The sequence below is a fragment of the Pinus tabuliformis genome, chromosome 5_2 (genome assembly GCF_031772625.1).
Source record: "Pinus tabuliformis cultivar Carrire ecotype Pingquan chromosome 5_2, CPIR1, whole genome shotgun sequence".
Taxonomy (NCBI): domain Eukaryota; kingdom Viridiplantae; phylum Streptophyta; class Pinopsida; order Pinales; family Pinaceae; genus Pinus; species Pinus tabuliformis.
Genome location: NC_142306.1, coordinates 883,540,947 through 883,554,364, shown reverse-complemented (window position 1 = coordinate 883,554,364; position 13,418 = coordinate 883,540,947). Strand labels below are relative to the sequence as shown.

At 39.4% G+C, this 13,418-nt stretch overlaps 1 protein-coding gene across 1 annotated transcript; it reads right to left on the bottom strand.

Annotated features, from left to right (window-relative positions):
• Positions 1-3,321: 3,321 nt before the first annotated feature.
• Positions 3,322-8,603, bottom strand: LOC149162138 (uncharacterized). The gene is made up of 4 exons (XM_089435108.1): positions 8,422-8,603; positions 7,155-7,860; positions 6,203-7,020; positions 3,322-5,869 (listed from the first exon to the last, which is right to left on the bottom strand). The coding sequence occupies exons 1-4, from the start codon at positions 8,601-8,603 to the stop codon at positions 3,322-3,324; spliced, it is 4,254 nt and encodes a 1,417-aa protein (XP_089291234.1).
• Positions 8,604-13,418: the final 4,815 nt, after the last annotated feature.

Below are 13,418 nucleotides of genomic sequence, written 5' to 3'. Positions count from 1 at the left end.
ATATCTATACATATAATAATAAATGCAAAATGGGTGTTTAAAATGTGGACATGGATTATTTTTTTATTCTCCAAATTGCACGCAGACAGATCATTACCTTCCCATGGATAGTCATTGATATTTTCCAACCTACAATGAGAGTGTTTGTAGAGGTATAAGTTGGCTGAAGATGGATTTACCTTTGTAAAAACTATCACCAAATATTGTAAGTGTGATGATATTGCTAGCCAATTTGCTCAGATCGTTGGTTACTCCTCTTTCCCGAGATCCTTCACCTTGGTTCACCATTATCTTCCAATTGTGAGTCATTTGCAACATGGAATTCACCATATGGTACAGTTGTTTCTATTCACAAAATGTCACAAAATGATATTTTTTGTCATGTAAACAATGAATTGATCATGTCAGAGATTGAGTCAAAGAATATAGATAGATATGGTCTCAACCTTGAGACTTTCCACACTAAAAGTAGGTTTTTTTATTCACCTTTGGTGCACCCAGACATCTCCTTTGGCCATGAAGAGTCCTTTCCCTATGAATTCAGAGACACCTTTTTGTTTCCAATAGGACTTACAATAGCAAAAACTATACTAAGAGTAGATAAATTCCTTGACAAGTCTATCTCTATTACAATCATTTGCGGTTCACAAACAATTTACAACAATGTACACACCTAATAAAAATGGTGCTGTGGAAAGGGAAAATAGGACAATTATGGAAATTGAAAAGAGTATGTTAAAGGAAAATAATTTTCCAAATGATTATTGAATTGAATTTGTAGCTTACACAACTTACATTATAGATAGATTCACAGCCAAAACTGTAAAGAAAATGGTTCCTGAAGAAGAATGGAGTAGAATAAATCATAGTGTCACTCACATTGAGTGTTTGGATGTGTGGCACATGCAAATGTCCCAGATGAATTAATAAAGAAGTTGGAAAAAAAGGGGGAGAAACAAACATTTGCGGGATAGAGTGATGAATCCAATGCATACAAGCTATATAATCTAATAACCAAAAAGGTAATAATTACTAGATATATATCGTTTATAGAAGAGGAAGCATGGGATGGAAGTTTGGAGAAGAAAATCATTGTCAAAGCAAGTCTACCACAAGAATACAAAGTGAAATTAGCATTAGTAGGTACTTCTACAATAGTGACTCCTCCTACACCTATTTAAGCTCAACAAAGAAGTAATTACGTGACACTGTCAATAAGAAATAGGATAGTGTCGCACATTCAAGAAACTGCCCATCTAAGTGCGTAGTAAATATCAAAAACTCCATCTTCTCCAAGTTCAACATCAAGTGACACTATGAAATCCATCTTTGGAAAGTATGAGAAGACATAAATTCAGAAATTTGAGTGATATTCATGATGAGAAAAATGAAGGTGAAAGTAATGTAGGTCTAAATTCTCTTTTTTCTCTATTTTCTAATGTTTTTTTTTTTTTGTAAGCTGCGGTAGATCTATTATGTACAAAAAGTAAAAATACAAAACTCAGGAATCTCAACCTGCCCCGAAGGGAAACCAGATCTGTTGATTCCTGTACTCCACCAGACCAAAATTATAACAGTCTGAACATTGTTTGCTAACATGTTTTATCACCCTTTTTTCCAAAAAAGTCCCCCCCAAATGTCTACTTCTCAGTTCTACATATTAACCTCCAAGAGTAACCTAACCTTGGAACAGCCATCCTATTTCTTTCATAAACTATCAGGACAAAACAAAAAGTAACAGAGCAACCTGGACAATCAGTTATCAGCATGAGCTTTGCCTGAGCTCTCAGCTTTGTTGGGCTGCATCGCGTTCAGCATGTCTTTAATTTCCATGAGGTGCATGTTCTGTTGCTTAACCAGTGCTTCAATTGTTGCAGTCTCCTGTTTTACAGTAGCATTCTCCTGAGCCATCTCCAACATTTCAGTTGCCACTTGCTCCATAGCCTTGGCCAGGAGATGTTTCAACACCCAGTAGGTATGGAGAGCGCGGCGGTACAGGGTGAGCCTCCCTCTCGTGTTCCCAGGGTCGGGAAGCTGCAGCGACCAGTCGTTCATTTCAGGGTCAGACGGCTCCTCGCGAACCTGTTCCTCCATAGCTTCAATGATATTCCGAATGTGAGGATTGGAGTCATAGTTGTAAGCTTGCTCAGCTTCATTCAGGGCCGAGTTGATGGTGCGCTGTCTGCGTTTCCGCTTCGATTGACGATTGGTTCCTTCCTCTTTGTCAGAGGATTTTCTGGGCCTCCCTCTTCCCCGCTTCCTCTGCCTTTTCTGATTCTCGTTCTCCCTTCCTTGCTGCAGGTTACGGCTACACTGCCCTTTTTCGCTACGTTTCCCTCTGTTTCCCTTGCCCTGACTGTAATCCATTTCCTCAGAACTCTCAATTTCAATTTCTACTCTTCCTTGAGCCAGATTGCGGTCTTCAGCTGTCCCTTTCCCCTGAATGCCAAAATTGCCTCGGCTCTCTGTCATGCTTGCACAACGAAATCTCTGATTCCTGGTTCTTTTCCAAATTGGCTCTTCCCTCTCGTCCTTTCTACTCCGGGTTATTCCTCCTCCGCGCCCTCTTATATTTCTTTCGTCACCTTTGTTTAGATGATGGGAAAACTTTCCACCTCTCTTGTCACGTCTCCTCCCACTAATACGATTTAATTGGGAAATCAATTTTTGCTTTGGGCCTCGTCCCTGCCATACATTCAAAACATTAATTACTACTGACAAGGTACTACGATCACCGTTCTTATGTCCTCTCCTACTTGCCGTCGTATCGAGCCTAACTCGCCTGATGCTTCTCCACGCGTGAATGTAATTAACTCTGTTCCGCATGATGATTATCAGTATCAATCAACTGCTTGAGTCCGTCCCATTTCGCCAGCTCAGCCTGAGTATGCCAGCTGTCATCTATGCGTTCTGTGGCCTCTTTACTCCCCCAGTTCGCTAGGCAATCAGCAGGTTGATTTCCCTCCCTTCTGACATGCGACACTATTTTATAGTCAATTTCTTTCAATAGTTCTGCTATATCCTGGACTATGCTTGCACTTCTCCAGCTTGTGGCAACCTTGTCCCAGTTCTTCCCTTGGATTAGTTTTCTTAACGTATCCACTACTAAGGTGGAGTCCCCTTCAATTTCTAGCTTCCTGTATCCAAGTCTTCTGGCAATTTTAATCCCCTGGTAAGCCGCCATAAACTCGGCCTCATTGTTGGTCATTGTGCCACCATATTCCGCATATATCCATTCTGCTCCTCCCTGTCCATTTCGAAAAATTCCGCCATAACCCGCTGGACCTGGGTTTCCCTTAGCAGCACCATCGAAATTTAGTTTCATAAATCCCTCCGGGGTTTTCTATACTTACTTTGACTCTGAGTAGCCATAGTGGGTTGTTGTTGTTTTGTTTGCTGATAAATCATCCCTTGCTCTAAGTTCAACCTCTTTAAAACTATCATCTCAGTTTCGGAGGTTTTCCAATCTTCCTCTGTCCACTTCTCTGCTAAGATTGATTCCCTGACTTGCTTTAAGGTCATCTCCCATAAATCCTCCGGGTTAGAAGCTTTCCCTTTGAAAATACGGCTGTTTCTCTCCTTCCACAGGTTCCAGACATTAAAACCTGCAACTATGCTCCAAGCTCTTCCCACGATTTTGCTGTTAAATTTGCCTTCCCCCCTTTCTATCAGGGTTTGAATTATGTCTCGTTGGTTCCTTTCTGAGGACGAGAAAAGATTCCTTGTATTTTCCCATTGGAATTGGGCTACCTGACAGCCAATGAGGAGATGTTCCTGGTCTTCCTCCCCCGCATTACAAAGACAGCATCTTGAAGGTCCTGAGAAACCGCGTTTTTGAATTCTATCCCAGGTTAATATCCGTTTCCTGCCTATCAACCAAGCAAACAGTTTTATTTTGGGCCACCATTTTGTTTTCCATAGCTTTTTCCATTGTAGGTTTTCCTCCTCTTGCTCCATCTGCGTTTGTATTTTGTAAGCTTCTTTTATATTAAATATTCCTTTTGTTTCTTTGCCCCAGCGGAGGATGTCTCTGCCTTCTCTCCTTTTTATTCTTCTCGAGTCTATTTCCTTTTTAAAGCTGGATCTTTGTTCTTCTGTGGTGTTCTCTGCCCATTCCTCCATCGTTTTCCATCTTCGCCACTCCCCATCTCCTCGTTCTTCATCCCAGTAATCTTTCACTGTAGTGAGGTTACTCTCTACTCCTTCTCTATACATTTCTCGCAGTTCTTGGTTGTTTATGAGCTTTTCCCTCTGCTGCCATGCTTCGTTCCAAAATTTCGCTACCTGCCCCCCTCTGATTTCCCAGAAGATATGCTTATCTATTAAATCCCTGTTTTGAGTGGTTAGATTCCAGATATCTGAGCCTCGGGGCATCTCTTGCTTCCTAAGGATTTCTTCCGGAGTGCGAGGCATATGGTATTTGGATGACCAAATTTCTTTCCAGAGGTCTGACCCCCCCTGTATCCATCTCCATCTTAGCTTGGCCGCGAGCACCTGATTTAAGATCCATGGGTCCCTTAGGTCTAAGCCCCCTTTCTCCTTCGGTTGGGTGAGGCTGTTCCAGGAGCACAGGGCCCATTTCCTTTGCTGCTTCGGGCCTCCCCACAAGAATTTTCTGTAGATCTCGACCAGTTTATTACATATTCCCTTCGGAGCAGCCATCACAGATAAAGAATAGATCGGGATTGCTTGGATGGTGGCTTTCAAAAGCACTACCCGAGCAGCCAGATTTAGAGCACGAAAGGTCCAATTGTCCAGCCTTTTTGATATCTTCTCCAAGATATGCTTCCAGTTCCCTAGTTTTCTTGAGGAAGAATCTAACATTGTTCCTAAGTATTTGGTAGGGAGATCTCCTTTCCTGTATCCTAGTACCCGAGTTAGGTGATTTTTAATCGGCTCCACTGTATTGAAAAAGAAGGTTCTGGATTTCTCTTTGTTAATCTCCATCCCTGCTCCCTCCATAAATATTTCAAGAATTTTCTTTATCCTTTTCACTTCTTTCAACGTAGCTCTGCAGTAGATCATTATGTCATCAACGAATTGTTGGTGTGTAACAGTTGTTTGGTTTCCCCATAATTTGAGGCCTTGAATTTTCCCATCTTCTAATTCTTTTTTAAAGAGTCTGCCTAATCCTTCTGCAGCTATTATAAAGAGGAAGGGAGATAGGGGATCCCCTTGTCGGAGACCTCTAGAGGCATTGAAAGTTGAGGTTGGCGCCCCGTTCAGGAGAATAGAGAAATTTGGAGTAGAGACCATACTCAGGACCCAGTTCACCCATCTATCACTGAAACCAAAAGCTTTGAGTATCGTTTCTAAATATCTCCAGCTAAGCCTATCATAGGCTTTTGAGAGGTCTAGTTTGATGAGCATACCTCTCTCTTTTTTCGTTTTCAAAGTGTGAATTACTTCCTGGGCAACTATTAAACCATCCAAGATCTGCCTCCCTTCTACGAAACCGGTTTGCTCTGGAGAGATGATACTCGGAAGGATCGATTTCAATCTCTGGGCCACTATTGAGGCAATGATTTTATATATGACATTGCATAGGGCTATAGGGCGGAAGCCTTCGGCCTGCTCCGCCTGGTTTGTTTTAGGAATGAGGGTCAGTAGGGTTGCGTTTACTCCTGGCCAGATTTTTTGATTTATTCTGGTCTCCTCTACCACTTCCAACACTTCTTCAGCTAAGAAATGCCACCCAGCTTGAAAAAACTCCACTGTGAACCCGTCCGGGCCAGGAGCTTTGTTCTTTTTCATATTTTTGACTATATCTTCCACTTCTGCCTTTGTTATTCTTCTCATTAGGGCCAAGTTTTGGTCTCTTGACACCATATTCGGTATTTCCCTTCTTATCTTGGATATGGCTTCTGATCTGTCTATTTGTGGTTCTCTCAAAATATTCTTAAAATGATTTACCAATTCTTTCTCTATATCTTCATGTTGGATAATTCTGTCCCCTTCTTGATTTCTCAAAGAGAAGATTTTGTTCCTCTGTCTATGTTGGACCATTGCCCTATGGAAGAATTTGGTATTCCTCTCTCCCTCCCTTAGCCATTGTACTCTTGATTTCTGTTTCCATAGAATTTCTTCTTGTTTTCTTCTTTCTTCAAGCTGGGATAGTATCCTGCCTTCTTCTTTTGATCTCTCCCCTTGTATGCCATCTAGGATGTCTAATTGTTGCAGTTCTTCCATTTTTTGTTCTAACCTGATCTTTTCTTCCATAATGTTGCCAAATTCTTCTTTATTCCATTTCTTTAGCTTGTTCTTCATTTCCTTCAGCTTGAGTTGGAAAGTATGGATCTTGTTCTTTCCTCTTACCGTGCTGTCTTTCCACCATCCCTCTAATTTTTCTATCAGACCTTCATGTCTTAGCCAGAAAGCTTCGAATCTGAAAGGCTTATTATTTGGTCTTTGTTTCAGATCGATTTCTAGTTTGATCGGCCAGTGATCGGAACCTGCTACCGGAAGAATAGTTGCTTCAATAAAAACATCCTTCATCATTACTTGTTCTGAGATTAAGAATCTATCAAGGCGGGAGGCTATTTGATTCTCCCCGCCTCTTCTGTTGTTCCAAGTGTGCATTCCATTATTGGTTTGTATGTCAATCAACTTTTGTTCTCTTATCATGTCTCCAAATTGCTCTCCTTCCTTATCCAATCTCCTGATTCCTCCTCTTTTTTCTCCTGGTTCTTTGATTAGGTTGAAATCTCCTCCTATGATCCATTGCTTGCCTGGGATTAGGCTTCGAAGTGCCTTTAAATTTTGAAGAAAGTTTTCCTTTTCATTTGGTATGTGAGGTCCATAGACACCTGTTATAAAGACCTCCTCTTTCGTTCCTATAATATTTGCTTTACCTGTTAGGATTCGGGGAAAGCTCATCCAATTACTGAACAGAACTTCCTCTGGGTTCCATAGAATGACCAGACCACCTGCACTCCCGGTGGCATCCTGTCCCATTATTTCATATCTACTCTTATTTCTATTCAGAATTTCCTGCATCTTCTCAGTACTGATTTTTGTTTCCTGTAAGATCATTATACTTGGCTTTTCTTTTTTCATTCTCTCCTTCAGATATCGTTGTTTGCCTCTGCTGTTGAGGCCTCTTATGTTCCAGGTTGTAATTATCATCTTAACACTTTTGTGGGGGAAAGGAATACCTCCGAGAGGGGGATTACTCTTCCAGAGCTGACAAGTCCTTCTCCCACCTCTTGTATCACTTCATTCAACGTTTTTCGTCCTCTTTTTTTTCCGGCCTTGCCAGAGCTGCTCACTCCTATTGTCTGTGTCCCCTGTTTTTCCGGATTTCGATTCTCTTTCTCTTCTGTGACTCCTTTTTTCTTTTCCTTGTACCTTTGAAAGGCTTCCTTATACCTCTGTTTTTGTTCCTCTGGTATGAATCTTTCATCTATTCTTTTCCATTCTTGTAACAGTTTTGCCATTACCTGTTCTTCTTCTTCCCCTTTTGCCTTCTGGGGATCTATCTCCATTTCTCCTAACTCTCCCTGAGTTTCTTCTTCGGATTCTACCCTCTGTTCCCTTTCCATCTTTTCTGTTTCTTTATCCGCGTTTTCCTCTGCTACCTCCATTTCTTCTACCTCTTCTTCTTCACTGACTTCTGTTTCCTGTCCTTCTTCCTGCAGAATTTTGAACTTGTTTGGGGATTCTTTATTCTGGGTTTCTTTCGGTGTTCTCCTCTGCCCTTGATTATTTCCTCTTCTTCTTCTTCGTTGGACTTCTTGGAAAGTCTCTTCTTCCTTTTCTGGATTTCTCGCTCCCCGTCTTCTATCATTTTCCGCTTCTCTTTCCTTTTCTGCTAACGTGATGGGGCATTCCCTGAGTAGGTGGCCATATTCATGGCATCTTCTGCATCAGAATGGAATGTGTTCATAGTCCAGAGTCTGGTTCCATAATTCATCATGATACTCCAGTTCTATTGAGTCTGGCAAGGGTTCAGTTATGTTCATGTACACACAGATTCTAGCGAATGTGGTGTATTTTCCTCTCTTGGTTGATTCTGCCACTTTCACAAAGGAACCGATTGAGTTTCCAATCCCTTGGAGGATCTCTGGTCTCCAAAATTCTGAAGGAAGGCCAAACAGTCTGATCCACACCGGGGCCGCTAGTATTTTTTCCTTGTCTGGATTATAGCATTCTACCCAGTCTCTCATGAACAGGCCAGCATTGTTCATGAAGTAAGGCTGCTCCTCAAAGATTCTATTCTTATCTTCTAAGTTTGAAAATATGACAGTGAAAAAACCTTTCGCCCCCAACTTAACATCTACATGTCCTTTTGGTTTCCATTTCTGCTGGATCCATCTCATAAGATTTTTCTCATTTGGCCAGTATCCTATGAACTTACAGATCAGAGCATAATCTCTCATATAACATCTATATTCTTCTAGTGAGTTCGACGGAATTACAAACCTGGGTCTGTTCGTCGCCCTCGGAAGACATTTGCTTGGTATGCCAGTTCTCCTTTGAGCTCCATCAGCTGATGATTCTCCCTCGTTCTTCCGTTCTTCCGCTTTATGTCTTTCCTTTCGGGCTTCTCCTGTTATAACTTCTTTGTAGGAGGGGATCTCTCCCCCCCCGTGCTCCATTCCCATCTTTCTCGCTCCGGCCTCTCCGCCTTTTGTTCTGAGTGCACTCCGTCAGAAGAGATCGTGATACTTTGGTTGGCCCGTTAGGTATGGCTGCCTGCCACCCCCTGAGCCCTTCCTACCCTGTTCTTGGCAGCGCCTTGTCAAGGGCCGTCTCAGATCAGCTGCCAGAGTGCAGCAGAGCGAACCCCGAAACCCTAGCGCTCATCGTCATCCCCCCTCTCTATTTTCTAATGTTGATCATCGAATTAATTTTGAATATGTTATTAAAGAGGAAAAATGGGTAGCGATAATGAAATAAAAAATAGAGGCAATATAAAATAATAGTACATGGGAGTTAGTGAGTCTTCCATAAGGAAAAGAAGTCATTGGTGTGAAGTGGGTCTATAATACCAAAATAAATGCTAAAGGAAGGATTAATAGGCATAAAGAAAGGATTGTCTTTAAGAGATACAAATAATAGCACATAAGAGATTATGTTGAAACATTCATGCCAATTGCAAGAGTGGAAATAGTGAGGACATTTTTGGTAATAACAATGCAACATAAACAGAAGGTATATCAAATGTACATGAAATCAATGTTTTTGAATGGAGTATTGAAAGAGGAAGTGTATGTCCTGAATCCACCTCATTATGAGGTTCAAGGGCAAGAAAATAAGGTGTATGAACTAAAGATAGCTCTTTATGGGTTGAATAAGCACCGCATGTATGGTATAACAGGATAGAAACATATTTGTTGAACAATGGACTTAAGAAATGTGATGGTGAGCATACACTCTACATCAAGGAAAGTGATGGTAATATTTTAATTATGGTTTTATATGTAGATGATTGAATTTTCATAGGGAGTGATGTTTTCTTCATTGCTAATTTCAAAGAGGTCATGAAAAATGAGTTTGAAATGATAGATTTGTGTATGTTAAGATATATTATAGGAATAGAAAAGAAGAAAGTGGAAGATCAATTTTTCATTTCTAAATGAAAGTATGCATCAAACATCTTAAATAGGTTTAAAATGATAAACACTCATCTTGCACCGACTTCAACAACCATGGGTTTGAAATTGATAAAAGAAGATTGTAGCAACAACGTAGATCCAACATTATACAAAAGTATGGTTGGCAGTTTGAAGTATTTAACTATATTTAATGTATGCAATGAGTTTGGTTACAAGATTCATGGAGATGCCAAAGGAGACACATTGGAAAACAACTAAAATGATTCTAAGGTATGTTAATGTAACCAAAGGATATGACCTTTTGTATACTGCAGGAAATCATTTGTTAGGCCCATATACTACTAGTGTAACCCCTTATTGTTATTAGTACAACCCACTTATTATATCATTGTATCCATGTAGTGCCCATAGTGTTACTATTGTGCCCCATAGAAGCCCACTATTGTTATTATTCTGCCCTTACATTATTATTGTTATGTCGGCTCTGATTATGTTATGACCCCATAGACTCCTATATATAGAAAGGAGGTCTTTTCATTTGTATCCTCCAAGAATTGTTCATTTATGTAATGTAAAGGAGGTTTCCCCTTAGAAGAGGCTGAATTCTAAGGCGTTGATCTATCTTTTCTATCTTTTCTTGAGTTGGTTTCATAACATTTGGTATCAGAGCTTTGGATTCTAGGGTTTCGCTGCTCCAAATAGGTCATCGTGGCATTTTCGCTATAACTTGTTTTCTGCGAAGTTTCAGAAGATGAAAAAAAACCCATTTGAGAAGAAATCATGTTGAACCTCGGGTCCATATTTCAGAGCCTTTCGCGCTATATTTGCGGAGATATGATCTGAGGAAGTTGGTCTTTTTGTTGACTCCTGAATTACATTCCAAACAGGTGACCTGGGGAAAATCGTCATAACTTTCTCTCTGGGGATCGGATTAAAATTTTGTAAGAAGGTACAGAAAGAGGAAAGACTGTAGTTTCTTGTATGCATTTTTCAGATCCAAGGGTCAAAACAGTGACTCGTGGCACGTCGTACAAGTTCGCTCTACTGAACTAGTCTATAATCAAGTCACTGTGGGAGATTTCGCATAACTCTTCCTTGGAGAATCCAATTGGGGTCAGACTGGTGGCATTGGAAAGAGGACACAGAGGGCTACCACAGATCACAATTTCAAAACTTAAAAATCCAAAAATACAGAGTTACAGTCGTTTCAAGATCGAGCTCCTAAAATCAAGAAAAAGCAAGATGAAGTTTGATGGCAAGGATCCGGTAAATTGGATACTTCAGATGGAGCAATATTTTGATCTACATGGTGTACCACTGTTACAAAGTGTATGTATTGCACTATCATATTTAGAATCGGATCAATTTTTATGGTATAAATGGCTTTGTTCTCGTAAACAACTTGTTACGTGGTCAATTTTCATGGAGGAAATGATAGCACATTATGAGGATACAAAGAGCAACACCTTCTTTAGAGCAACACCACAACAATTGGAAGAAAAAAGAGAAAAAGGGCTTTGTTACAATTGTGATAGAAAATGCACTAAAGGTCATAACTGTACTGAGAAGAAATTATTTTACATAAATTATGAAGAGGAGGAAGAAAAGGATCAAGAAACATCAAAAGAAGAGGATATACACCAGGACCCAACCCCATAGAAAGAAGAAATGAACCAAGCCATATCTTGTAAAGCATTGGCAAGAATTACCACTCCTCAAACTCTCAAGATAGAAGGACATATCAAGAATAAAAAGGTGCAAGAAGTTAAAGATCACATCGAGAAAGAAGAAATGAATCCAACCATATCTTGTAATTCATTGGTCGGAATTACCACCCCTCAAACTATCAAGATAAAAGGACATATCAAGAAGAAAAATGTTCAAGAAGTGAAAGATCACATCGAGCATCAACAACAAGTTCTCCAACTTTTAAAGGATGACGCCATTTCGGTGCAAAATCAAACGAAACAACAGGTAGATCAACGTCGTAGTGAAAAATATTTTGATGTAGGTGATTGGGTATTTTTAGTACTACATCTCAAGCAAGCTATTTATGAGAAGGAAATGTTGGCAACACTACATGCACTTAAAAAATTGCGACCTTACCGAATGGGAAGACTCTTCAAGGATGAGGATGTGGAAGCATTATTTTGTGCTATTTCTATTATCCAACCAGATTGGATAAATGAAGCAAGGAATGAATGGAAGAAGGATGAAGAAGTATGGCCACTTATTCAAAAGTTGCAAAAGATCCCAATTCAAACAATATTGCTAGAAATTGAAGAGGAAGGAAAAATCATACTAGAACCTGGAGCAGTCACAGAAACAAGAACCCAACAGCTATGAAATCGACCAATTTCAGAGTATCTCATCAAGCGGAAGAACTTACCCACTAAAGATTCCACATGGGAGGACAAGAATTTTATACAGAAGCATCAAGAACTACTCAAGCGTTGAGGACAATGCTTATTGAAGGAGAGGGGCATGTTAGGCCCATATACTACTAGTGTAACCCCTTATTGTTGTTAGTACAACCGACTTATTATATCGTTGTACCCATGTAGTTATCATATTGTTACTATTGTGCCCCATAGAAGCCCACTATTGTTATCATTGTGCCCTTACATTATTATTGTTATGTCGGCTCTGATTATGTTATGACCCCTTAGACTCCTATATATAGAAAGGGGATCTTTTCATTTGTATCATCCAAGAATTGTTCATTTACGTAATGTAAAGGAGGTTGCCCCCTCGAAGAGGTTGAATTCTAAGGCGTTGATCTATCTTTTCTATCTTTTCTTGAGCTGGTTTCATAACATCATTTTAGGTTGGTTTGATATACTGGCGGTGATTAGGTAGGAAGTTTCGATGATAGAAAGAGAACATCATGCTATGTATTTCATTTGTGTTTGGGAGTCATTTCATGGGCTTCCAAGAAACAACCAATATTTTCACTATCAAAATTGAAGCTAAATATGTCGCAACAACAAGGGAAACATGTCATGCAATTTGGATGAGAAGAATTCTGAATGACTTATGGCATGAGCAAGAAGGAACAACAAAAATTTATTGTGACAACAATTCTGCAATTGTGCTATCCAAGAATTCAGTTTTTTATAAAAGAAGCAAGAACGTTAACAAAAATCATCATTTTATTAGAGAATTGATTAATAATGGAGAAATTGTTTTGTAGCATTATAGGTCACAAGAGAAATTTGCAGAGATATTCAACAAATCATTGGAAAAGGAAAGTTTTGTTCATCTAAGATATTGTTTGGGTATTGTGAATATCAATAGTTGTGATTAAGGGACGGTGTTGGAAATTAATCACAATTACCAGAATTAAATGTTCCACACACACAATACTTGGAAGTACAAGACAAATTGATTTGCAATTTTTTCTACACATTGAAGGAATGCTAGAGTAAATTAATTTTTTAAGTGCATACAAGTATATATCCCTGTGACACTTTTGTCAATCAAAATAATCAGAAATATCTATCACGATTGGTATGATCATTGAATGCAAGGATTTACTACATGATAAGAGTTTGTACTGCACACTCTCAAAATGTACTGGAAAATTAATTTATGGTTGCGTGCAATCTTTTGAAAATAGTTTCATAGTCTAATGGTTTAATTATAATTCCATGACATATAGTTTTAAGTTGTTGCATGGAATTTCAAATGTCTGGAGCGAAAATAGGTGAGTGCATGAAAACAAGATTTTATTGTGTAAAAATAGTGTTAGTAAACCTTAAGTGTGGTTATTTTACTGTGATTAATTGGAGTAGCTACCTCCATTTCATGTGAATATATTTCTCCTATTCGAAAATGATATTGTCAAGTGAAATATATTTC

Bases quoted from the DNA above. Each gene is read 5' to 3' on its own strand.
- LOC149162138 (XM_089435108.1), bottom strand. From the start codon at position 8,603: ATGGGAATGGAGCACGGGGGGGGAGAGATCCCCTCCTACAAAGAAGTT. The intron at 7,021-7,154 runs GTATTCCTTTCC...ATGATCTTACAG, and splicing joins GAGTAATCCCCCTCTCGGAG to GAAACAAAAATCAGTACTGA. The intron at 5,870-6,202 runs GTTAGAACAAAA...ACAAATAGACAG, and splicing joins ATTATGGAAGAAAAGATCAG to ATCAGAAGCCATATCCAAGA.